The 27,595-nt window shown below is 36.9% G+C and overlaps 2 protein-coding genes across 4 annotated transcripts in view; one reads left to right on the forward strand and one right to left on the reverse strand.

The window, feature by feature from the left end:
* The window catches only part of ANO3 (anoctamin 3), a 460,052-nt gene that overhangs the window by 361,636 nt on the left and 70,821 nt on the right, over positions 1-27,595 (forward strand). The window contains exons 13-14 of the mRNA XM_069553832.1: positions 5,803-5,899; positions 13,359-13,419. Coding sequence (XP_069409933.1) covers positions 5,803-5,899; positions 13,359-13,419 — 158 coding nt within the window. The remainder of the gene's footprint in view (positions 1-5,802; positions 5,900-13,358; positions 13,420-27,595) is intronic.
* On the reverse strand, positions 12,693-26,370 carry MUC15 (mucin 15, cell surface associated). Of its 3 annotated transcripts, none has more exons than XM_069553840.1 (5): positions 26,214-26,370; positions 25,630-25,695; positions 19,242-19,960; positions 17,181-17,330; positions 12,693-14,809 (listed from the first exon to the last, which is right to left on the reverse strand). In XM_069553840.1, the coding sequence occupies exons 3-5, from the start codon at positions 19,921-19,923 to the stop codon at positions 14,649-14,651; spliced, it is 993 nt and encodes a 330-aa protein (XP_069409941.1). In that variant the 5' UTR covers positions 19,924-19,960; positions 25,630-25,695; positions 26,214-26,370; the 3' UTR covers positions 12,693-14,648. The 3 variants fall into 3 exon arrangements, with proteins under 3 accessions (XP_069409941.1, XP_069409940.1, XP_069409939.1); XM_069553839.1 differs by having other exon boundaries at positions 26,211-26,370; XM_069553838.1 differs by lacking the exon at positions 26,214-26,370 and having other exon boundaries at positions 25,630-26,083.

Below are 27,595 nucleotides of genomic sequence, written 5' to 3' on the forward strand. Positions count from 1 at the left end.
GATATTTGTGTACTGATTTTATATCCTGCAAATTTATTGAATTCATGTTTTAGTTATAGTTTTGTTTTGTTTTGTTTTAGTTATAGTTTTTTGATAGAATGGGCTTCTCTGACGGCTCCTCTGGTAAAGGATCCTCCTGCAATGTGGGAGACCTGTGTTTAATCCCTGGGTTGGGAAGATCCCCTGGAGAAGGAAATGGCAACCTACTCCAGTATTCTGGCCTGGAGAATTCCATGGACTGTAAAGTCTATGGAGTTGCAAAAAGTCAGACGTGACTGAGGGACTATCACTTCTCTTCACTTAGGGTTTTGGAGAAGTAGTCTTTTAAAATGAATTGACAAGAGCAGAAAATGATTTTTAGGCAGTTAGCTACTGTTCAAACTGATCCCATGGAGAACATATTCACAAAGTTTTCCCACGTGGTGTAGACTTCCTCCTCCACACTTTCGAAGCTGAAAATGAACAAAAGGCAACGAAAGGAATAGATATTCTGTTCCTATTGATTTATGTACCAGTGAAGAAAATTAGACTCCTTTTGTATGAGATAAGTATTCTTTAACCTTTAGCACAAGGAGTGTTTTAAACTCGCAAACTCTTTTCTTCTGTGCTTTATGGTATTATATTACTGCTACTTCTGTCACACTATAATTAAGACCCTGTCAGACTTGCTATTCTAAATCAAGGTAAGCATCACTGAATATCTTGACTTTCAAAATTTCATGGGATTGAATTTTTCCATTCAAGGTGTCAGACGTGGTTAAGTTGTAGGTGTTATCATGGCATGTGGGTGGAGGACATAGGACTTTTGAGTTGCTTTGTTTCAGTTTTATTTTAGTAATCTCTTTCTTGTTTATTGCAAGGTAACAAAATGTTGAAAAGCTAAAGATTAGGTTGCATTTATTATGTTTCTACCAGTTGTGTTTATATAAATTAAGGTCATATTTCTTAACGGCTCTGCTTAACATAATTGTTTATGTGAAAATCATGTTCAGATTATTTCTTGTATGTGCATGTGCAAGCATATATTTATATGTGTATTGGTCTTACACAATCAAAGGTGATCAGATCTGTGTCAGATGGGGTCACACAGAGTTGGACACAACTGAAGCGACTTAGCAGCAGCAGCAGCAGAGCACATATTATAGGAATATGAAAATGAACAAGCAGGAACACATGGTCCCTTCTTCTCAGGCTTTGGGTTTCAGGTCCAAGGCAAAGAGCAGAAACAACTTTCTTGTCTCTTCGGCATTAGAACTCACCAAGAAATATCAGTACTGGCCAGCTTTTCAAAAGCTGTTGGACCAGGATTGGTCCCCTGTCTTAAAGGACATTTCAAACCCTCTCCTGACAACCACCTTAGCAATAAGGGCTTCATCGGCTTAACAAGTGCCTATGATGTGCCAGGCACATTATCAGTATTCCTGAAGTAGTATCCCACTTGGCTGTTATCTCCAACTAGAGATGAAGAATTGATCCTCAGAGTGGTAGATGACTTAGGGGGGAATATCTAGCAAGTTAAACCAATATCTAATTTTCAAAAATTGCAATAAGAACACTTAAGTGAGGCTTCCCTGGTGGCTCTGGTGAAGAACCTGCCTGTCAGTGCAGGAGACAGGGGTTCAATCCCTGGTCCAGAAGGATCTGAGTGGAACAACTCAGCCCGTGCATCGCAACTATTGAACCTGTGCTCAGATCCCATGTGCCACAACCACAGAAGCCCACACGCCCTAGAGCCCATGCTCTGCATAAGAGAAACCGCTGCAATGAGAAGCCTGCGCACCGCATCTAAAGAGTAGCCCCTGCTCATTACAGCTAGAGAAAAGCGCATGCAGCAAAAAGGCCCAGCACAATCAAAAATAAGTAAATAAATAGATATATTTTAAAAGAACGCTTAAGTGCACAGGCTTCCCTGGTGGCTCAGACAATAAAGAGTCTGCTTCAGTGCAGGAGATGTGGGTTTGATTTCTGGATTGGGAAGATCCCATGGAGAAGGAAATGGTAACCCACTCCACTATTTTTGCCTGGAGAATCCCGTGGACAGAGGGTCCTGGTGGGCTACAATCCATGGGGTTGCAAAGAGCTGGACACGACTGAGCGACTAACACACACACAAGTGCACGCCGCAGTATTGTTGACTGTAGGCACAATGCTGGACAGCACATCTCTAGAGTTTACCCATCCCACATGACTGACACTTTATACCTACTGAACAGCAGCTTTCCATTTCCGCTCCATTACTCCCTGGCACCTGCAGTTCTACTCTGTATCTAACAGTGTGTTTTTTAAGATACTTAATATAAGTGAAATTACACAGTATTCATTATTCTGTAACTAGTTTATTTCACTTAAAATAATGTCCTTCAAGTTCATCCATGTTGTTGCATATGGTAGACTAGCCTTTGTTTTTTAAGGCTAATATTCTGTTATATGTCTATTCCACCTTTTTATCCATTCATCCATGGATGGATATTTGGGTTATTTCCATACCTTGGCTAATGTGAATAATATTGAAGTGAACCATGAGGTGCAGATATCTCTTTGAGACCTTGATTTCAGTTCTTTTAGATATATACCCAGAAGTGGGATTGCTGAATTAAATGGAAGTTCTATTTTTAATTTTTTGAGGAACCTTCATATTGTTTTTCATAGTGGCAGCATCAATTTACAGTCCCATCAACAATATTCAAGTGTTCTAAGTTTTCTACATCCTTGCCAACATGTATTGTTTTTGCTTTGTTTGTTTTGTTTGACAATAACAATCCTAACAGGTGTGGCTTAACATCTTATCATTTACTTATTCCTTGACAATTATATCTTATTCTAAAATCCATGTTTTACTCATGTTTCCAAACTTCCTTCCTTTAAGCCTACTTTCATATTACCAGATTTCCCCAAAATGGGCATTACCACACTGCTTATTTTTTTTTTTTAACAGTGTCAAACTTTATTTTTGGGGGCTCCAAAATCACTGCAGATGGTGACTGCAGGCATGAAATTATTATTATTTTTTTTTTAGTTTTTTTTTTTTACTTTTTTTTTAATTTTAAAATCTTTAATTCTTACATGCGTTCCCAAACATGACCACACTGCTTATTCTGTATTTTGCATGTTAACAGAATCACAGGAAGCATCAAGACCCTGGAGCAGGTCCAGGCATTCACCCACAAATGGACAAATTGCTCCCGCCTCCCTTATGGATGGAGGTGGTAGTTATGATAAATAGGTGATAGTTATTATTTCCTTTGAATTAGCCCTTGATGTGTACTTCTAACAGAGAGAAGACAAAAGAAAGCCACATTTTAAGCAGTGGTTTGCATCCTGTTGTGCTTAGTTGCTCAGTCGTGTCTGACGCTTTGTGACCCCAGGGACTATAGTCTGCCAGACTCCTCTGTCTATGGGAATTCTCTAGGCAAGAACACTGGAGTGGGTTGCCATGCCCTCCTCCAGGGGATCTTCCCAATCCAAGAATCAAACCCTTGTCTCCCGCATTGCAGGTGGATTCTTTAACATCTGAGTCCCCAGGGAAGCCCAAGAATACTGGAGTGGGTAGCCTATCTCTTCTCCAGGGGATCTTCCGACCCAGGAATCTAACTGGGGTCTTCTGCATTGCAGGTGGATTCTTTACCTGCTGAGCTACCAGAGAAGCCAGGTGTATATTAGGAAGAAATTAAGAAACACTTTGGGCACTCTCTCTCCATCTAGTGGTTAAGTCAAAGAACGCTGTAATCATCTCGAATTCCATATTTAAGGCTAAAAAATGTTGCAAAACTTGCTTAGTGTTTTTTGTGTTATCTGTCCCGTGGAACTTTGAGCAGCTTACAGAAAATGAGTTTGATAATTCTGGACATAAAAATAAGGCTCAGTCTGATGACTAGGATCCTAGACTGAATGCTTTGATACATCTTTGCTTTTGTTTGATTATTTGGAAGGTGAGAAAGATGATGTAGTATAAACCAAATTTTATACCATTCTAGTGTGAGATTTCAATATGGGGCACATTGTACATTTTTTAAACAATGAATTATGATAGCAAGCTTATTTTAATAGGAATTTTCTTCAAGAGGTAGGTTCTTTTTGTTGTTGTTGTTTCTACAAATTAGTAGTATTAGTAAGAGGAGGTATAATCATCTCTCTTTTTTTCTGAGCTTTAAAAATGTATATTTTACCTGCTTCCCCCTACTTCATGTGGACATCATGATTATTAGCAACAAGGTATAAGTGAAAGTGGGAGAAGTATAGTATATATAAGACTCGTTATTCTATCATCATCATCATTAGTAAATTAGTTTTTGGTAGGAAAGTCCCTTTTAATATGAAATAAACTTATCCCTCTTTCAGATGAGTTGTAGTTGATGGAGAACTGGACCTAGAATCGGGAAACCCTAAACTCAGTTCGTTCAAGTATCTCTCGTAAGCTTATGACCTTGAAGAAATCACTTAAACATCAGCTTCCTCTCAGTTGTGGAGAACGTTACAGTTGCAGGAGATTACGCTGAGGACTAAACCTGATGGACATGTGTCCATCTTTGGTCACTGTAATGTGTTGCATTACAGTATAGTAGTATTATTTACTAGTCATTTCCGCTTTGGCTTGAGATTGTACACATCCAGTATTTGAAACAGATATGCATTACTTTTTTTTTTCCACTTGAGTTTATATATTTTGAAAACAGCAAAACTTTTATTAACAGTTGTATTTCCAGGCATAGTTTTAAAAGCCTTTATATTACCTTCAACATTTCTAGAGCAGATTTACTTAAAGACAATTTATTAAGGGGATACCAAATGGGAAAGGGCCAGGTACGACAGATAAACACACAAAACACCTAATAACAGGTTTCTGTGAACTCTCAGACTGTGAGTCTTTTGAGAAATTGTTACTGATGCCCTGCTCATGTCATGATGTCATCTATAAAGTATGCTAAGATTTTTAAAAGATAGCAATAAACTTAAGAAGCAAATGTTACAAGGTTACATTCTATTGGAGGATATTATATATTTCAGTAATCCATAATGCATTGACTGGCTGCAGTAGGGGTTGTGAAATTATGTGAATTATGGGTGCTACTCATTTTGGTGACTGTAAAGCAATGAGAACCAGGGGAAAGATCTACAGATCTGAAAAATCAGCATGCTGCTGCTGCTGCTAAGTCACTTCAGCTGTGTCTGACTCTGTGTGACCCTATAGACAGCAGCCCACCAGGCTCCCCCATCCCTGGGATTCTCCAGGCAAGAACACTGGAGTGGGTTGCCATTTCCTTCTCCAATGCATCAAAGTGAAAAGTGAAAGTGAAGTTGATCAGTCGTGTCCAACTCTTAGCGATCCTATAAACTGCAGCCTACCAGGCTCCTCCATCCATGGGATTTTCCAGGCAAGAGTACTGAAGTGGGATGCCATTGCCTTCTCTGAAAAATCAGCCACATCCAAGCCTATGATCTGGGTTAAAATACTCTTAGGTGTTCCTCCCAAGATTGTCCTACAGCCATGAAATCAGGTAGAAAAATGCCCTTGTAACAATGCCCCACAAGTGCCTCCTGAGTATAAAATTGGCCTATTATCATTAAAATATCTTGGATCAGAGATTTCTTAGAACAAAGAAGCAAACAAACTCAATATCACAAAAATTCTAAAAATCTGGGCTGGAGTCATTCAAGTTCTCCCTCCTGTCCACCACACTTCCAGTATTTCCGTTTCTTCTTTTCCTCCCCACCCTACTGCTTCCCGTAGGATTGCCTGCAGGGGCTAAGCAGCTTCCTGAGTGTGGAGGTTCATGCTTTCTTTTTCTTCTTTGATTTCTTAAGCCAAGAAATTTGCAAGGCCACTGAAGTCTTCATGTGCCCTCTCTGTGATAAGAACTGCTCACTGCAGAGACTCAACGAAAGCTGTATCTACGCCAAGGTCAGTGTGGACCCTCACATTCCCCTCCCTGCCCTCTACTTTTTCTAGGAATCTAGGCAGTAAAAAGTCCTCCAGAACCCTGCTTTCTACCAAAGTTAAATGTTCCCGGGAGTTTCAACAAACAGTATCATTGACAGCTGAATAAAACATCACTTTGTGGCAGCTATAAAAAGGATGTATTTTATTAGAATATCTTTGTCTTCCTCTGTTTTTATAAATGTTTATTGCCATCACAGACATAAAACATCCACTTGGAATGATATCCAGATTATTTTTTTGGAGATTATTTCTTCTTCAGTGGTAAAGTTTGTATCTTCCCATGAAGACTCATGAGATCCAAATATTTCTAATTTGACAGAGAAAATGAAGTTTTCTTAACTGAAGTTATCAAATTTCTTCCTATTAGAGTCACTTGAAGAGTTTTTAAATTTCTGAAACCTAAGCCACATCCCAGAACAATTAAATTAGAATCTTTAGTTTTGGAACCTAGGCATCAACATAATTTAAAAACTCCCAGGTGATTTCAGGGTGCATACAAGTTTGAGAAATGTGTACTTCAATTTTATAATTTTGAGTAATAAAATGTACACATTTGAAGTATATAAATGAATGCATTTAAATATATATATGCTTTTGTGAAACCACGGCCACAGTCAAGATAATGAACATATCTATTACTTCCAAAGGTTTCCTCTTGATTTCTTGTAATCCCTGCCTTCCAAATCCCACCCCTGGGCTCAGGCAAACATTTCCTGTCATTATAGATACATTTGTATTTTCCAGACTGTTATGTAAATAGAGTCATACAGTGTGTGAATTTTTTCTAGTTTCTTTCACCCAGCATAATTATTTTGAAGTTCATCCATGTCATAAGATTTATCAGCAAATCCTCCCTCTTTATTGCTGAGTATTAATAGTATTGAGTGATATGGCTATATCAGAATTCAATTATTCCTTCATCTTCATTATTAAGAAGAATCTTAATAGTTATCCATTCAATTAATAATTTGGGCAGGTTAAGTTGTTACAATTTTAAATAAAGATGCTGTAAACATTCATCTACAAATGTTTGTTTGGACAAGTATTGTTATTTCTCTTGGGTAAATGCCTAGAATAAAAATGACTAGATTTTTATGATAGGTAGATCTTTATCCTTCTGAGACATTACAGAACTTTTTCCAGAATTTCTACACATTTTACATTTCCACCAGCGATTTATGAGAGTTCTAGTTTTCTGTATACTCACTAGTCCTCGTGATAGTCAGTCTTTTTCATTCTGTTCCAATAGATCTTTAAAGAGAGCTCATTGTGGTTTAGTCACTTGAAAATTATTTTATTCTTTCAGGTCTTGCTTTTAGGATTTGTGAGTTAACCTCATATCAGTGCTCTTTCTAGCACTAATTTTTCCCACCAAATCTTTCTGTTCACTCTCCCCAGTGAACTGTGAATACTGAGGATTTCCAGTCTGGCTGGTGGGAACAGGCCCTACTCCTGCCTGACTCTGAGCTCCTGAAACTCTTTCCTGTAATAGTTTCAGGTGGTTATATCCTCAGCCAGTTTCCTCACATGAGTGCTCACTGTCTGGGTTGTCCCTCTTTTCACTCTTGTGACTCTTTCAGGCAACCATAACGCTCACCTCCATTGTTTCCCACCTCTTAGGGATCACTGTCCTTCACTGTCTCACATCCAGTCTTGAAATCCATTGCCTTATGTATTTGGGGAATTATTCGGTTATTTCCAGAATGTGGGTAAAGTCAGTCTCTGTTACTTTATCTTGTTCAGAAATGTTGTGCTAGGTCACTTCAGTTGTGTCCAACTCTATGGACTGTAGCCTACCAGGCTCCTCTGTCCATGAATTTAACAGGCAAGAATACTGGAGTGGATCGCCACGCCCTCCACCAGGGGATCTTTCTGACCCAGGGATCAAAACCACGTCTCTTGTCTCCTGCCTTGGCAGGCATGTTCTTTACCTCTAGGGCCACCTGGGAAGCCCTGTTCAGAAGTAGAAGCTTGTGTATAATCACTTTTGACAAGGGTGAACATAAAAACAAAAACCACTTAGGATCCTCCTAGGAGACCAAAACTTACTAAAATTAGCTTCTGAATTATTTTTCTTGAATGCATGGTATGGGAAAAATCTCTTTTGTCTATAGTTTAATTTCTGAAATGTGCTTCGTATTGAATTCTCTCAAATGTTCCCCAAAGATGTCTTGTTTGGGGAAGTATTTTCTCGACACTTTTAATAAAAGCCAAGTATATTGGAGTCATTAGATGCATAGACACATGTCCCTCCCTTTGCCCATGCATTTCAAAGATATATGGCAGCCTTAGGGACACCAACAAATCCAAACACTAAAGCTGAGAATCGTATGTGGCAGAGTAATAAAGCGAAGAAGCTGTCCAAAGAAATGTTAAATCTAGGGAGCCATTGTAATTATGTGGTATCTACATTCCTCTGTTACCCTGGAGGAAAGAGTATATGTAAGGGTAGGTATGACTCAGGAAGATCTCACTTAGTAACTATTATCAGGTAGGTGGAAATGTTAGCTTGCCGAAGAGAATATTGCCTTAAGGAGCAATGCAAGAAATAACACCCACCAGGTGAAATCTTCATTATGTCTTGTATTTGATCCTCTGGTTAAGGTAAAATGTAGTTACTTGATTTACATTTTAAAAATCAGAACTACTCTTCCTTCATTGAATGGAAATAAACATTTTCTTTTAGCTTTATTTTTTTCATTTTTTAAAAAATTAAATTTATTTATTTTAATTGGTGGCTAATTACTTTTCTTTTAAAATCAGTTTATATATTTAAACACCTAGAGGTTACTAGATGGGCAGTGTCAGAAATAAGAGAAGAAATTTTTAGCAAAGAAACAAGCCCACCAATCTAAAATCATCTAGTCACTCGATCACCTCGCCACCTCATCTGCTGCTGCTGCCAAGTCACTTCAGTCGTATCTGACTCTGTGCGACCCCATAGACGACAGCCCACCAGGCTCCGCCGTCCCTGGATGCTCCAGGCAAGAACACTGGAGTGGGTTGCCATTTCCTTCTCCAATGCATGAAAGTGAAAAGTGAAAGTGAAGTCACTGAGTTGTGTCCAACTCTCAGTGACCCCATGGACTGCAGCCCACCAGGCTCCTCCGTCCATGGGATTTTCCAGACAAGAGTACTGGAGTGGGGTGCCATTGCCTTCTTCGAGCCACCTCATCTAGGAACTGGTAAATTCCCTATGGAATCAATCAGCACTTGTGAAAAGTAGCAGGACATTAAATTTGCCATATTTTATATGTTATTATTGTACATAAATAAATAAATATATGTGCACATTTAATCATTCCCTTAATAGTGTCAAGGGTGTGTTTCAGGAAAAATGTGGTCCCGTTATATAATACAAATTATATCTAAGTACATTAATATTTTCTTTGGTGATTATTTTCATTTTTGATACTTAAAAGTATGGGGGTTGAGAAATATTTACAATTAAGTCATTGCAGTGATATCTGCATATTCTTCAAAACACAGGTGACCACAGGTGTCAATTCCTATTATGTTAGGATTTCTCATTTAAGGTGAAATCATTAGGTAAAAGAGTCCTACATTGTTTTTTCATATAGTTCTAAAAATGACTCAACTCTTATTTGAAGTTACTCTTACTTATAATAGTTATTAATATTTGATGATTTTTTTACTGGTTCAGCAAACATTTTTTCAATCCCTAATGTACTGAACCTCAGATTGTATACTAATATTAAGATTACAACAGAATCAGGACAGATCATGTTTCTTCTGAAAGAGGAAATAGCAACCCACTCCAATATTCCTGCCTGAAGAATCCCATGGACAGAGGGGCCTGGTAGGCTATAGTCCATAGGATTGCAAGGAGTCAGGCGTGACTAAAGTGACTTAACTCACATGCGTGCAATGTTCCTTCTTTAAGAAATTTCACGGAAGAATCCTCAGAAGACTACATCAGAATCATCTAGAACTGTCATTAAAAACAGATTCCTGGGCCCATGTTAGATTCAGAATCAGCTGGTCAAGGGCAAGGCTTAGGAATCTACATGTTAACAGATTCCTCAGGTGATTCTTATTTGTAGGCCCACATTTATAAAGTTATTGCACTAAACAACTATTGAGTTGGGGTGAGGGTGAATACATGAAGCTGCCATGTTTGGTGTAGCCTGTGCCCAGGTCCGGTGGGCATGGATAGGTGTACAGATTTTGCGCTATTGAAGAATTAGAAACTGAGGAACTGAGAGAAGGCTAAACTTCAGTCTGAATTCCAACTCTCTGCCTCTCTTCCCTGTGATCACCTGACCTGCAGGGTTGGATCTGTTCAAGAAGAGTCTTGTTCTCCTTAGCCCACAGACTCTTGAATGGAATATATATGGCAGTTTCCAGAGCCTTAAGTTATTCTGAACCCATTGTTGATTTAAAAAATAGTTACAACCTAAAAGTTGAGAGTAATGTTTTATTTGGTGGGAATTTTTAGGACTTTAAGCCCAGGAGACAACTCAAGTAACCCTAAGAGAACTGCTCAAGGAGGCAGAGAGGAGTCAGGTTACATACAAGTTTTCAACAAAGGGCAGGTAGTCTGAACATCAAAAGTATTTTTGTGAATTAAAGAAAACCAGATATCTCAAGTTAAGAAATTTAGCACTTTTGTATGTATGGAAAGATGTGAGTCTGGGCTCACTGAAATCATTCCTTTCCTATGCATCTCAGCTGTCTGGGGCCAGCATCCTGCAGTATTTCACATCCTGACATTTTCAGTTCTCATTGTAGGGAGTGGCTGCAGTCTAATGGCTGCCAGATGGTACAGGTATTCTTTCTGAGTGCCCTGGGGGGTGGAATCGTTGATGACTATGACATCCTTATGCACTGATATGGCAGAAAATAGTCCATTTCTCACCAAGAAACAATTTCAGAGAGAGCTATCTATCAATTACAGTAGAGGACAAGAAATAGACTTTAAGCTTCCAACCTAATAAGAAATTTATTTCCATAAGCAGTCCTCACATTTATTGATTTTCAGCCACAGCTCTCCAAGAGAAATCACATGTCAAAGAAATTGGAGAATTTGTGCTAAAACACAGCTTTGTTTTCTTAAAGAAGTTTGCTTCTGTCTTCTTAAATTATCCCTACTCACATGCATAATATTAAATAAAATGCTTGTCCAGAGGTTCTCTATGCATAAAGGCATGCTATTAAAATAAATAAAATAATTCACTGCAAATATACATTTGTAGATTGGACAAGACTTTTTACTTTTAGCGTTTTTGCTCTTTTTTTTTTTTTTTTTGGCTCTGTTATGCTGCTTTGGGATTTTTCTTAAGATTTCAACTGGAGTTTTCTTTTATGGAGCAAGTGTTCTTTTCCTAATAGGCAGAAGGCCTCTCCCACCTTTATTCTCCTGCTCACTTTCTAAGCTTGAGCCATTCACATTGTGCTTGACTCTTCATTTTTTGTCTCCTCCGTTTTCATTTAGCAGCTCTTATATTAGGACACTTGTTGTTGTTATTCAGTTGGTAAGTCATGTCTGACTCTTTGCAACCCCATGGACTATAGCCCTTCAGGCTCCTCTGTCCATGGATTTTTCCAGGTAAGAATACTGGAGTGGGTTGCCATTTCCTCCTCCAGGGGATCGTCCCAACTCAGGGATCAAACTCGAGTCTCCTGCGTTGTCAGGTGGGTTCTTTACTACTGAACCTAAAGGAAGCCCATATTAGCACCCTAAAAAGCTTTGTCATGGGAAGCTATTATATAAGCACCGGCTTCTAAGCGCTCTTATCTCCAAAGTCTCCCCTCTCATAACACACACCTCACGTAATAGTTTAGTGGATGTAATATGATGACCTTACACTTTTACCCGCCTCCTCAGGGCAAGTTCTGAAGACTTCCCTAACTTCCCTTCTAGCTTTATCTCTCACTACAAGTTTATAATCTCATATTACTTCAGTATGACCCGTATACCTTACCACGTCTAGTGGATGTGTTTCTAAAAGTTGATATTTAAATTTACTTAGTTAAAAAATGCCTGAAAGATTTATAAACAAAAGTAACAAGAAAAAAATGAAAAGTTTTTTTAAGGAAAATATTACTCATAAAATAATTTTTGTGCAACACAATTGTTATTAAATATGGCTTTTTACATGTCACTTTTCTAAAAACAGGGCCATTTCTGGAGCAGGGGAGCCATTATTTCTTGGTCACCTTTATGTTTCCATGTGTGAAGCCTCTGTTCTAACACTTTCAAGAGGGTGTTTCCTGCACTAAACTTGTTTATAAAGGACAGCAAACAGCTGTTCAGCTGTTTGGGATATCTTTGGACATAAAAAAAAGCTAAATACCGCCATTGGGTGGAATTTTTGAGCTCTGTGGAAGAATTTCTTTGTGGTCCTTTTCTCTACTGTACAGAATATACACTGATGATTATTGTGAAAAACTATTCTTATTGCATTTTTCAAAAGCCCAAGCCTTAACATCAACAGTCTTAGAAGTTTAGAACCATCTAGAATATCTTTCACCTATCTACCAACTTTCAAAAGTAATACTTTTCATTATCTTTTAAATAATGAAAATTTCAATAATGCAATATTATAAGAAAATACCTAATTGCCCTCTACTCCTGTGAGAATAATGCACCTATTTTCTGTATGATTTCTACGGTATTTAAGATTTAAGTGACTGACAAAAAGATAATGCCTTGACTGTATTGGTTTAATCTCCCTTACTAAATTATAACTATAGTAAAGATACTATGCAAATAAAAAGAGAAAAAGGCAAATTGAATTTATACTTTATTAAAATCAAACAATTCTTACAACTCTGAAATGTATATTCAATAACATCATGTAACTGTACATTGTTCTTTATAAAACTTCAGGTCATGTCTGATTAAAAAACACTTGGACTATGTATATACAATGATTGATGAAATTTCTTAATGACCCATGGCACGTTCTGAAGGACATCGGAGAGCAGGCCTAGCACTCTGATACCTCTCCCTTGGAAATGCTGGATCACTGATGGAATTCTGCATCCTGTAACTTCCCCAGCCCTGGAAGTTTTGCTAACAGGAAGTGCAGCTGTGTGTGCTTTCACTGGAAAGCTAACTTCTTAAAGCTCACTGCATAGCTTCCATTTGCGGTCCACAAATACTTCCTCAGAGTGCTAGAACCCCTTCAAAGCAGAAATAAAGGTAGAGTCCAAAAGGAAAAGAGAAAGTAAGGGGGAAAATGCTGATTCCCCAACTTTCTCCATGAGAAAATCACATGAAACAGTTGCGGGACCCATGAAAGGATTGTATATCTTATATTTACAAATGATAAAATAATGCGATTCCATCGAGGAAAAAAAAAAAAAATCAGTAGTGCCTCAGTGTAAAAAAAAGTAATCACTGGATTTTTAAAACCAAAAATGTGGCTAATGTTTTTGTTTGTTTTTCATTAAGGTGACATATCTGTTTGATAATGGAGGGACAGTCTTCTTTGCTATTTTTATGGCAATATGGGGTAAGTACGTTCTTCCACTGCTTAACTTCCTAGCCCTTGTTTTCTGAAGCTGTTGCTGTGTTTCTGCACACCCACACCCACGCACAAACACATATACCATGTGTCAATTCAACAATAAAATCTCTTTTTTTCCTATGCCTTCTTCATACATTCACGGCTTCTTTGGGAATTTAACTCTTGATCTAATCTTCTAAGCCCTAAAACCTCAACCTTCCTATACTGTAGAGCATATTTTTCCTACCAAAAGCAGCCAGTAATTAAAAACAAACTGAAGCATACTTGTGAAAGTAATGATCAGAAGATGTTTTGTTTGCTTAAGGCTTCCAGTCATCTGTTTTTTTAACCTTACATTTTATACACTTAGAGATACAGAATCTATTCCGTATACGATTGAGCAATAATGTCTAATACTAAATAAATCCTATTCCTATCTAACATCTTAAAACTGTAAAAATTATGTTTATGTATATGTATTGGCTGACTTTTTCATGAAGTTTCTCATTGAGTTTTTAAAGAACCCAATTAATTGAGACCTAAAGTAAATTACAGATTGGTATTTCCCATGATTTGAAAAGAAGTGATTACTTTCCTGGGTAGGGTCAACTTTCTGATTATGGTCTGTTGAATGCAAAGTTATCACCAACTTGGCAAATCAAGAACTTTACTAGGGACCTGCTGATTCAGAAAAATAAAATGTACTAGAATACAAATTTTTCACTCCCATTGCCTTAATTTCCCGGGAACACAAACTCTGTGCCATACTCTTTCTAGTTTTAAGTCAAAATTGAAAAAAAAAATCACCCTTCAAATTTTCCATCAGGAAAATTCATTAAGACTACAAAGGGAGCAATGAAGAGTTAATCCATTGATTTTGAATTTGGGGTTCCTATTTTCACTGAAGGATTTTTTAATTAATCAGGCAGGGCAATCATGGTGAAGTCTCTTAGTTTTACCTGATTCCATAGATACTTCCTAATAAGAAAAAAATAGGCCAAAATACTAATGAAGGTTTTTCAATGGATGAATCAGCATAGCCAAAGCTGGTAAGAAAGGAAACCTTTTGGATGATTTATCCTCTGTTTATGTTTTTGCTAGTAGCCTCATGCTTTTACAGTTCTCCTTGGCACAGGCCACGTGACAGTGGCCTTGCTTCAGTGTTTGGAAGATGGATTTGAAAAAGCCAGGACGTAGATGAACACTTGCCATCTGCAGCATTTCCCCCCTAAGTTTCACACTGAGGTGCGAAGCGGAGGTATGTTATCCATAGGAATGCCGTCATGCGCATTTTCTCCACCTGCTGAAGTAGATGAATCATTTGCACTTGGGTTGTAATAACTGGAGTTCCCAAAACTCACATCATAAGGTTCCGGTGCATTATCTAATCGCAGAACTAAAAAAGCAACAAAAAAATGGTTTTATAGTGACAGTCTGGAACGCATACTCCCGCATCTGCTAGACCATAGGAATTGTTCTGGATGAGCAAATAGTTACATTTTTATGTGATATTGTCAGATACTGGTTTTGAATTTATCAAGCCACATTTTTCTTTCTAAAACTAAGAACAGTTTAACTTCCAAAATTTCACTGCTGGTGGTCCAAACATAAAGGAACTACGGGAGAGATCACAACAGAAGTCTAGCAATATTTGGTATAAGGAAGTATCAACATGTCTCATTGACTTTTGAATCTTGTGAATTCAGAACCATGTCGACAAGTTCAGAATTTTTTTTTTTTTTTAATTTGGTCATGTTGTGTGCATTTGTGGGATCCTAGTTCCTGACCAGGGCTAGAACTTGGGCCCACAGTGATGAAAGCATAGAATCCTAACCACCAGGGAATTCCCAACATGTTCAGAATTTTTACTTCTGGTTTTAAGTGATTTTTAAAAAGTGAAGAGCTTTACTTTTAAAATCAGTGTCATTATTTTATCAAGTGTCTTAATATATTTATGGGTGAGCAATGGAGATAAAAAAAATTGTAAAAGCTTCTGTTTGCTTCTGATAGATCCAGGTTATCATACATTTAAGGTTTTGTAACTAATAACATGGTTAGTTTTCTTTTTTTCTTTCTACAAACAGCTAATTATTATTTCCTTAATGATCTTGAATTTATTTTTATAGAAAACTTGGAATGTTCTAGGCTTCTGAATACTAAAACAGTGACTATTTACAAGCTATATTAGTCATCTAATTATTCAGCTAGGTAGTCTCAGATCCTAACTAGTCCTTAAGCCTTCTGTTACAAACTGGGCTCCCAGGAGCCTTATGGATTTGAAAGGCGTGACACAAAGTTACCTTGAAAAAGTAAAACTGTTGTGATTGAATTATTCCAGCATGCCTCAATCACAACATCTTAGATTGTGTAAAGTTGACAGACTGACCTTTGGCATGTGATAACATTTAAAGAAAATATTATGAAGTTAAAAAAAAAAAAGTTTGGAAGCCCCCAAAGCTTGAAATCCTATCCTTCAATTTGGAAAAGTTCTACTTTTTATTTTCTATGGATTGTTAGAAATCCATAAACAGATTTGAAAAGGCCAGGATGTAGATGAACAGAGTTCAGTTAAATTTACAACTAATGGGTTTGCTTTTGAAAATCAGCAATAAATCAGTAGTGATCCAAACTTATAAAAAATCAACAAGATTTTATCAATAGGACTCAACAGGGGCATTTAACTATTTTTGAAGGTAGCAAGAGTCTATTGTGTAAGCCAAAAACTAGATTTTTTTTTTTGGTCCTGAAATATTTTTTTTTAAAAGAAATGAGTCAAGCTTTTGAAGTGATTTCACCCACTCCAGTGTTCTTGCCTGGAGAATCCCAGGGACCGGGGAGCCTGGTGGGCTGCCGTCTATGGGGTCGCACAGAGTCGGACACGACTGAAGTGACTTAGCAGCAGCAGCAGCATTTCTGTTCTAGTTAATACTGATCAAACTCAGTACTTTATTTTTAGCAGACACATTTCTCATCCATAGATGTGGTGCTTTTTTTTTCCATCACGTGATTGGGAAATTTCTGAATTAAGGTATATCTGACTTTATCTACCCAAATATACAGCTCTTCAGAAATTCTTTTTTAGAGCCTCATCAAGATAATTAATAGAGAGCTACTGTATATGTGTAAATTTGTTGTATATGTGTAAACTTTGGAAGAGCATCCAATTAGAATAAATCATTGTTCAAAATCCTGCTATTAAGAGATCCAACAACAATGGAGAATGGCTCCAGTTTTTTGCTTACAAACTGGCAATTTTGTTCTTAATATCATACCATTGTTTTTCATTGGCTTCTCTGATGGTTCAGATGGTAAAGAAACTGTCTGTTATGCAGGAGACCTGGATTCGATTCTTCCAGGGGGTTGGGAAGATGCCCTGGAGAGGAAATGGCAGCCTATTCCAATATTCTTGCCACACTCCTCCTATACAGAGGAGTGTGTGGTGGGCTACATATAGTCTATAAGATTGCAAAGAGTCAGACACAACTGAGTGACTAACACTATTTATAATGCTATGTTTTAGGTTCTGGGATTACTTAAAACCAATTGTGATGTGATGAGCAACAGTTCCAAATGGTTTTAACACTTCACTAACAGGCCCATAGTTATTTTGGTTATGTTCTCTGAGAAAGAGAGTAGATCAGAATAAATCTTTAGTTCATTTCTGTCATGTGACTCTCTAAATCCCATCCAGATAATGCAGTGAACATTAGCACCTTCACTTAATTAAAACCAGTGTGTACAGGTGAAGTTCTGAAAGTCGTGTTTACCTGGTTCATTTCTGTCGTCATAAAGTCGCCGATGGGAAAATGAATCTGTTTTCCTTTTTCCACATAAAAGGTAGCCAACAAGACTAAGCAATGAAGCACCCAGAATAGCACCTAAAATGGCCCCAAATACTACTCCTGTATTTCTGTTCTCTAGAGGACAAAGAAAAAATAATTTACACATAAGAAGTAGAAAATAGTTATTCAAAGAATAGAAATACATGTGGACTTTGTGTTAGCAAAGTTTAACACTTTTTTAAGATAATGGGTATGTATATATAGTTGGTGTATGTGTGTTTTATAAAGTACTGAGTTTTGTATATATATCAGAAATATATACTTCCTGATAAAACTGTACTTCAAAATCTGAATTATCTTGAAACATTCCTAAGCCTTAGTTTTGTAACTGTCTCATTACGTATTAACACTAATAGTACTGAAATGCCATGTGCATTCTCCATTAAGATCTAACTTCTTGAATTCTATATTGTTTTTAATCAACTCTGAATCACTGATGAACTTTAATGATGAGATAGGCTTTGAGTTTGTTTCTATTCAGAATTAGAAAGCAAATGGGAGTAAGTAGGTGATAGAAATGAATTCACCCCAATGAAAAGGCATTATGAGAAAAATAAATATATTCTGATATAGAATATTTTCAAATACAGGAAATATACCAAACAAAACAGGATGTTTGCTGTGCTTTGTACATTTCAAACAAATGTATAGGTCTGAGTTTCAAGGAATCCAGAATTTCATTCTATCATCCCCTTTAACAAGCACCTTATTTGAAGGCTGTCATCAATAAATCACATAATACTCCCTAAATTTATACTTAGTGCAATTTATTTTCAGCTTTAAAAAATAATTTCTCAAGAAGCTTATTAATTAGGTAGGCAAGAGTTCTTATAGGGTCTCTAATTCTATATCAGACTCCATTTATACACCAAGAAACATGTTGAAATTTTTTGACAACAGCAGCACATTTTTTTACTAAGCTGAAAGTGAGGCAAAGTTAACTAAATTTTCTTTTGACTAAAGAACAGTGGTAGGATTAAGTACTCAATATTCTCTCTCTCTCTCTCTCTCTCTATCTATATATATATATAGTGTTAGAAAGGCAAAACAGAGCATAGTTTTATATGTATGAATGGAAGGATGTCTTAAAATTATGAAAATATGTGTACACATAATATATTGGTTGCAGTGCTATACTAATCTTGAATTTCAAATTTTAAAACTTTTCTTGTACACTAACAGCTTTCAAATAGGAATTTGTATATATAATTTGTTGTTTATATCACTAACATCTGTAGATAAGTTGTATGGAAATCAATTAGTTCATGGAGGGAAAAAAGAATTTTTTTTTTTTAATTCAGGAAACAAACCATGGTATATAATGAATCTTCATTACACATTAGAAATATTTTCTGCTTTATGTTTTAAAACTTGACTAATCCCCAGATGAAAACATAAATGTCCCCATAATACAATTTCCTTGTGATACTCACAGCTAAATTTTATTTTTATGGTATTCAGTAGGTACCAAACTAAAAATCAAGAAGGGTATCCTGTTGAATTTACACTTTTAAAATATCAGTGTTCTAGTCTCCTGTGATTGCTGTATGGTTTCAGGTAATTACCAAATTTATTCATTCCATTCTCTTTTCAAATCCCACATACGTATATTTTTAAACTTCCGTTGAGTTGTATTCCTAAAAGCCTGGGAAATTTCATATAGTCTTTCTGAGATGCAGTAATATTGCTACAGTATCTTAAAATTGTACCATTACATCAGTTTCAATTTCTTTTCAATTTAACCTATTTCTTATTTTGGCCCACTGTTTCATCACATTCCCATACAAAATGACTAGTGTCTATTGACTTAAGTCCAAAAGTCCCTTCACTATTCACTATGAATATCATGGCTGCTGTTGTAAAATGAGAAACGCTTGTACTATTGCAGCCTCCTTTTTCTTTTAGAGTGGTGCATTCCTTAGGTGTAATAACTTATTTGGATATTCAATTTCACACAAAAGGAAAATTAAATCCATTTATACTTACCTTCTTGGGGGTCTGACGTATTTGGAAAGATTTTTGAATTATTAGTGAATTTCAGGGTGGGATGTAAAGTTGTTTCTTGATAGATGGTAAACCCCTCCACGCTCTCTCTGGTTGTGGTAGGCCATCCATCTGTTACCATGGGGGTCACAGATACGGTGTTTGGTCCTGAAGGGAGGTTGCTAACTGTAATGGAACTGTTGTCAGGAGCTTTCAAGGTATCATTGATGGAAGACCGGGTAAAGTTTTCTGAAGACACAGGAACTGTGGTATTGGGAGGGGCTGAAACTGGCAGAAGACTGTTATCTGCTATAGATGAGTTCCAAGGCAGTTTGGAAACAAAGCTGTGGATTGAGGGAGGTCTTGGGGAAAGTGTAGGCATGAGTCTCGTACTCCTGGAAGAGTTGTCTGTTGACAGATTATTGTAGAAACCTGTTTGATGTGTTTTATTTGATGGATCCTCAAAAGAGAAATTACTTGCCTTGGGATTGGAAGTTTCTCTATTTTCTTTATCTGAGGTTAAATTTGCTTTACTTTCTAAAGGAACAGATTGATTTTCCCTTGTTTTTAAGTCTTCTACAGTGCTTTCTGTTTTGTTTGCTTTTTGATCTTCTTCCCCATGGCTTCCAAACAGTAGTAAACTAGGCAAAATTGAAATCAACAGAATTTTGGCTGAAGTCAACATTGTAATCTTCTTTGGTATTAGTGTTGATATGGAGAATCTGAAAGAAAATAATAACCATTTGATTTATTAAATGAAGTATTGAGGTTTTGCTTTAATGGATCTACATTTCTAAAGTGATTTTAAAAAATATAGAGACATAGTCCTGAGATGACAGTATCATACCCTTTATTCGAAAAGTTTGTTTTCTTTGGATTTTATTGAAACAAGAGTCACTAAGTGCTGTTTGACTGAGTTCTATTTTCTATATAGTATTTCTTTCTTTATTCCTCTAGGGAAATGCCATATAGAAACTTTTTCAAGCTAGACATTGTCATTTTATTATTTCAAAGATCATTTAGCTTGGGACAAGTTGAAGTATACACACGCGCACACACACACACACATACACACACATAGTGTATATGGATGGCTAAGTAATTTTTTCTTTTAATACTGTAAATATAAGGCATGTAGAGCTTGATGATTTCTTTAACCTATTTAAGGAAACTTTTTTTATAAAGATGTAATTTGGAGTGTTTATTATAAAAATTATGTTCTCAATTATACACTAAACATACCACTTTAAAGTGAGTCAGTCAGGAACCCCACTTGAAAGCATTTTATTAGGTCTTAATTTGAGTTACTTGAATTTGAGGTTAACATCCTTTTTTTATTACATTATGTTTACTTCATGTTGCCCCTTTTCCTATTAATCCCAAGTTATAGAAAGTCAGGAAAACTCTTAGAACTGGAGATTCTTTCATTGTATTCTCTTATTGTATAAGTGAAGAATCTGATTGGGAGCATGTGTGGGAAAAGGTACCTAACTAGATCATGGCAGAGTTGGAGTTGGAAACCATGGCTCTGACCTCCAATCTGGGCACATCACATTGCCTCTTAAACGTGGAAGTGCCACAGTTCATAGACAGGAGGATATGGGGGAGAGGTTTTGAATTTACATTTATATTGCAAATCTGGCTTCTATATGAAAAACATATGAAAAAAAATTGTCATGTGAAGCAGTTGTTCTATCAAATCATAATAATCATACTAACTTCATAGTGTTCTGCAGACTAAATGAAATGATTTAGGTAGAAGTACTTTAAACCATATCTGGTCCAAAGTAAGCAGTTAGTTAATTTCCATTTCTTATTATTAAAATATAACATTATTTCCATAAGTGTCTTAAAGTTTGTAATATCAACTCATTAGATCCTCACAATGATCCCTGGAGACAAAAAGTACAGCTCACATTATCCTCATTTTGCAGATGAAGAAACTGAGGGTCAGAGTGTCCAGGAATGAAAGTTAGTAAATGAAAAAAGCAGCAGTGAAAGCCAAGTTTGCTGACTCCAACCTAATTAGGTGTTAAAGTTTTAAATATTTTTAATTTAAAAATAATTCTTAAAAAATAGTTAGACTATATTTGTATTTGTGATTATTTTGTTTATTTATATTTCAGTCACTTTCTGTGATAATCAAGAAAATTCATTTAGATCCTAAAAATTTTTAACATAATTGGAAAACATATTATTAGTATGCACTTATTACATGAGACGGTTTGCATATTTTCTCATTTAATGCTTAACAAAAACAATCAAACAATAAGGAAGAGGTTATTAATCCTACTTTACAGATAGTTAAATGGGAATAAAAAATGTCAATAATGTATTCAAAACACATAGCTAGTAGTTGAAAGATAGGGTTAGGAGTCAGACCTTGGCATCAAAATCTCATAATCACTCACCTATATAATAGAAGCTACAAAAGAATATAGATTTGGTATCAGCTGGTTTTTAGAACTTTTCCCACAAGTGTTTACTTAGCACAGATTATAATAGTAATAAAATAATCCAAATTTTATTTTAAACAGAGCTGTTGATAACCTCATATTTTTAATCACTGGTAAAGTAGTGACTTCTACCTGTGTGCTGTGCTTAGTCACTCAGTCATGTCCAACGCTTTACAACCCCATGGACCGTAGCCTGCCAGGCTCCTCTGTCCATGGAATTCTCCAGGCAAGAATACTGGAGTGGGCTTCCCTGCACTCCTCCAGGGGTCTTCCCAACCGAGGGATTGAACCCAGGTCTCCCGCATTGCAGGTAGATTCTTTTTTTTTTTTTTTTTTGCAGGTAGATTCTTTACCGTCTGAGCCACCTTCTTCATTTAGTACCTCTTAAACATACTAAAGTACATCTTTATCCTAATTTAAAAATTCCCAGCAGTTGTCTCCATGGTTTCTAAATAAACACTTTCACCTTGTAATTTACAGATTAACATTAACAAAATAGGAACAATTATCCCCAGGACCTGAAGTTCACCAATATTTAATTAAAATATTGCTTCACCTAGCACATTTAAAATGCAATTCAATTTGGTTTAAAAATACTCAAATGGACCTTTTCAGAAACATCTCTCCTGTTAACTCTGTCAAGTTCATAGTAAACTTTATAGCCTCTTTCACTGTCTCCTGCCACAGATCTGATTCATTTTGCATTGTATTTGGTCACCTATCTGGTTAGGCAGTTTGATTTGCCTTCCCTAAACTTAGGTTTTCTGATTATTTTGTCTTCCCAAAGAAGCGGTCACCAGAGGGGACCAAAAAACAAACCTTGGCCGTTCATCTAATTTTCTCATAATGTCACATAAGGATTGTTGCAAAGTGCTTTTGCTCCCTTCTCATAATGAGAATCCACATATCAAGAGTCAACAAAGTGAGTTTTGTTGTTCCTGTTTCACTTTGCCTGTAACATGGAACCACCAAGGGGATCACTCTACCTTTTACCCAGCTTTTGATTATAACTTGAAAACCTCAGGTATCAACACCCCTAATGAGCCAAGCAGTTTGTTATGCCTATAATTTATTTCCAGGGAAACAGGAGAAAGTAAAGAGTGGAATAAGACAGTACATTGTGAATGCTATTTGCAACTTATTCAAAAATTAATACACTCCGTGGGTAAGGCTTTTGTGAGTACTGATTTGTTCTGTTGTCCCAGAATGGTAACTGGGGACAGCTTTGCTTCTGCCCTCTGGCTTCTGAGAGAACCAGGTTGCACCTCCTACTCAGGTCCGTTCTTCTTAAAGGGACAGAAGCAGCCAGGAATTGAAGCCATCAGCTTTTCAGAACACTGGTACTGGATTTTTGCTGGGGCAAGGACTAAGCAATTTTGGTTAAGTGTGACCCCATTTTCCCCTGGAGTAGGAAACAGCAACCTACTCCAATATTCTTTTCTGAAAAATTCCATGGAAAGAGGAGCCTGGCGGTCTATAATCCATGAGGTCGCAAAGAGTCAGACATGACTGAGCACAGACCCCATTCTGAATGGAACAATGCGTATTACAAACAGGGAAGATTACGTTAGTGGTACAGAAACTCCAGAGGACAATAAAAATCTATATTCTTTACAATTTCCTTTCAGCCTCCTTCCCTCTCTAGTTAATATATGTAAACTCTGTTGTCTATTTGCTGTGTAAAGTTATGCTAGATAATGGATTGTGTGCTCCTGTGTTCCAAGTTCATCAGTCAACCAGGTGTACAGTGGAGGCAGAGAGAATGTGGGGATGAAAGAAAGTGAATTTGGAGAGAGAGAGAGAGGGAAAAAACAAACAAACAAACAGGAGAACCAGATAGCATCATTTCTCCTATTCTTTGCCCCATCTTGCCCTGAGGTAGAAATTCCTAAGAGGAATTTTCTGGGTGTAGCCTAGGAACAGAGATAAGCTCATTATGAACCTGAAAAACTTCCAAAATTAGAATTATTATAAAGGGAATAGAGACAGAGAGAGAGAGGAGGATTTCCATCCAATTTGTGATACGTTAAACAAAGATTCTAAATCTTTCTGAATATATTGAAATGTTTGTATTGCTTCTAAGGCTTAATAACTTTTAAAATATACTTTCAGATAGTGTGAGTTTCACTTTTTTTTTTTTAATAGTTCCTCTATCCAAAGAAAATGAACGCTATTTTCTCTTGTCTCTGGTGTTGGCACTAAAAAGTGGTTTCACATTACTGCTTTTGTATAGAGGGTTTCAGGAGGTGGTGATAAGGGAAGAAAAAAAAGAACACTTGTGGCCATTAAGGGAAGCAAAGCCACATTCAATGTTCATAAAATTGTTGCCCCTTAATTTTGTAAAGTTATTATTCTGCCCAGTCCTCCTGTTGTAATTGAGTCATACCTATTTTGCACTGAGCTTTAAAAATAAGGAAGTATCCTGGTTTGTGTCAAGTAATCAAGCCATGCAAGGGAAGAGGAATGCTAGTTATTCTAAACTAAACCAAAATCAGAAATTTTAAAGAAAACCATCACTTTAAGCTGCACTGAGAAGATGTATAAAAGCATGTTTCTGTAGTGAAACAACTAAAGAGTATATTCTGTGTTGCTTCTCTGTGTTGTTTGTGATCATTCTTATTGTAGATCTCAGGCTACCAATTAAGACAGATGAGTTTTGCTTGTCTTAGTCATAAGAAACAGCCAGACATGTAGCTGGTATCCAGGCAGAACTCACATTTTACTCAGAGTGGGCTTTCCAGTCTTGCATTATATTTTGCTGTCCCTCACTGAAAATGCCACAGTAAATGAAGACGTGAGGAATTACGCTTCTAGGATGCCTTTTATGAGAGGGTTTTAAGGGAGAGAAGACTTAACTAGCCAGAAGGTAGGATTCTATTGAGAACCCATATCATTCACTTTATTTGATTTTAAAAGAAAGAAACACACAAAAAGGAAAACATGACTTTCCTCCAGGAACTAATACATTTCAAGAGTTTGAGAACATCATTCTAATTATAAGACAGAGGAATGTATAAGCCCAGAAAAATATATAGAATGTCATACTCCCTGCGAACTCGGGCATTTTCAGTCATAAACTTCAATACTGAGATAATTAGGTGGAAGAGTGTTAAGTTTAGAAAGATTGTGTCACCAAAAGAAATATTCTGGACCCAAATTCCTGAGTTTTCAGCCTTCTATTGTTTCACTGTTTGTAGAAAGAGTCTCTATGGGTTGGTTAGAAGACAGTGGTAAGCATTATATCGAGCTCTCTGTAATAAAAGAATCCATACACAGCCACAAACTGAAAATAATTATAAGAAACTTAATGCCTGTCTTTGATCCATGGGAGGTCTTTTGCAGCAACCAGCTTAGCTTTTTAGATTTCCATTGAGTGCTCTACATGTACACATTTCATGTTAAGTAAAATATATACACATCATTTTGCCAATTTTTGATTAAGAAGATCTTTGGTAAAGATATAAAGCTTCATAATTCCTTGCATTAGCAGATTGTTTTCAAAAAGCTGTCAGGTTCTAATACTTCAGCAAGAACCATTGAGCCAAATGCATAATTTAAATCTAAATACTCAGTTTATATTCTCGCAGCCACTTCTGCTTTAAACATTTTGAAGCTTTTTACTAAGATCTGACTTAAGGAAATTCGCCCTTACAATCATGTAGGTTTGAAGCAAGTTTTTTTCTTTAACTCTTCAGCTGGTTTCATCATCTAGAGAATTTGGCAATAATTCTTAAAGTTAACTCACTTAGCACGAATGCTCATTTGGAAGATAATTACTTGATGAAACAGCTACCTGTCTTCACAAAGGGTCTCTGTAGGTACTTGCCAGACTGTTCTGCCAAAAGTTCAACTGGCTTTGATTCTCTTTGGTAAATAAGAGAAAGAGAGAGAGAGAGATGAGACCAAGGATCTGATATAATCCAGCATGCACTTACCTTCAGGTCTAGGAGGTGTTTACAAATAGAAACTGAAGTATCACAGCCGTCCTGACCGCAGGGAGTCTGCCATGCATTAGAGAAAGCAGATGGGTTAAGTGTACAGATGTCCCACTGGGCAGGAGGGTGCCAGAGAAACGAAGTGAGGTGAGGCTGGCTGTATCTTGCTTGTGTAATAGAGCACCCAAGAACCTGACTGACCTGCTTCTCAGCTGTCAGCATGAAGCTATCACCTCATTCAGGCCTTTAAAAAAAAGAGAAAAAGAAAGCCCAACCCTCCAGCTTTCATAGGTTGGTTGCTTTGACTTCGGGACAGGCTAGTTCTCTTTTGGGTATTGGAAAACAAAGGACATACGTTTCTTGCCTCAGTGAAAAAAAAGCAGGACAGAGAGTTTGGTCCTGGTCACTGCTGTATCAGGGATTTCTGACACATGCTGGGTTCCCCTTTGCAGGTGAGGAAACCACAGTGAGTCAGTCCTGCACCTGTTGCTCAAGTGACCTGACCTGCATGCTGTTCTCCAAACACATAAACAAATCTTATTTTTTTTCCCATTGTGGGGATGCCCGATTTGTGTACTCACAACCTGAATGGAGAAAGTGTTGTCTGCTGTGCGCTGAAACTAGATTTATAGAAAGTCACACTTCAGACAGTGGATTACTGTGCATCATATCCTTGAGAAAGCTGTAAAATATTAAGTTAGAAATCAGCACCAGGACTGAGGTGGGGTTTCTTGCTGACTCTCGGAAGTTTGGGGGAGGTGGTAACTGGGGCCTGACTGAGAATGGCCATGTGATCCCGAGTAATCCTGGCAGCCTGCTCAATTAGTTTCCATCCTGTGTTCTCTTTGCCTTTCCTCTCAACTTAGAAGCCAAAGAGTTTCAGAAGAGCCTAAGTAATGCTTGATTAAATACTAGAGTTGAATAACAACCTGGCATACTTCCTTTCACGGCTTGTAAAAGGGAGAAGAGTGAAACTGCACTTCCTGGGAGATTCCGCACATCAATATTTGGGGACAGGCGCCAGGGTCTGTTCAGTTCAGTAAGCCTGAGGTTCATGCTTAGTTTCTGTTGCACAAGGAGATAGGTTTCCAACTGCTGGGAGAGAAAATGAAACTTTAGCTAAAGTTCAGGGGCTTTAAATCGAATGCAAAGAATCTACTCAGTTAATTGGTTCAAGAAAGAACAAGGTAATTCTATAGTTTCAAATTTTCTGAAGCCCAAAATCCTTTAGAGTTTGATTAGAAATTAAGCCAATTAAGCCTAAAATATGTTCACTCAAAAGATATTTAAGCTATATCTGCACCGGTAGGAAGAAAAGCAAGTTCAGTTTAATCAAATAACTAGTTACTGAGAAATGGCTTAATAAAATTCAATTGGTTATTTTCAGATTAGCTAGTTACTAGGGAAAAAACTCAACTGAATAAATATTTTTATATCTGTGCTTAGAGAACTGAACATGACTTGGCAGGATTGGGTGTACCGTACATACCCTTAGGGATTTTCCTAGATATGTGCATGAATACATTACCACGTTCTAGTTGGCATAGTAATCATGGCCTATACCAGGCAAGGAAATTATAAGGTACTTCTGCTTCAACTCTGCTTTCACTGCCACAAGAGTCAAAGTTAATCTCCAGTGACCCCCTTTTCTGAAGATGCTAGCTATGGCCTCAGAATCCTTTTCACTACTGCCCTCCTGACAACCTTAACCAATTGAGTAGACCTGACCCTAGAGATAAACCTTGTTTACCTTCCCTGTCGTGAGCACATCTGAAAGCAAAGTTATAAAATGAAAACTATGCATAAATTTAATGCCTCAGTTATTACTTAGCTCATGTAGTTGTGATCAGACACCTTTATGGAAGCACCTGAGTTGGAGTTAAACAGTAATTTCTTGCCAAACAAGTCTTGCTGAGATGCATTTCCAGGTGTACCACAGTCAGGTAAGACCTATCCCATTTTGGAC

Source organism: Ovis canadensis, chromosome 15 (genome assembly GCF_042477335.2).
Source record: "Ovis canadensis isolate MfBH-ARS-UI-01 breed Bighorn chromosome 15, ARS-UI_OviCan_v2, whole genome shotgun sequence".
NCBI classification, from domain to species: domain Eukaryota; kingdom Metazoa; phylum Chordata; class Mammalia; order Artiodactyla; family Bovidae; genus Ovis; species Ovis canadensis.

What these genes read in the sequence shown, in the direction of transcription:
- MUC15 (XM_069553840.1), bottom strand. Translation starts at nt 19,923, where the DNA reads ATGTTGACTTCAGCCAAAATTCTGTTGATTTCAATTTTGCCTAGTTTA. An exon ending in TACGTCAGACCCCCAAGAAG is followed by an intron (nt 17,331 to 19,241) that starts GTAAGTATAAAT and finishes TTTGTCCTCTAG; the next exon opens with AGAACAGAAATACAGGAGTA. An exon ending in TGACGACAGAAATGAACCAG is followed by an intron (nt 14,810 to 17,180) that starts GTAAACACGACT and finishes TTGCTTTTTTAG; the next exon opens with TTCTGCGATTAGATAATGCA.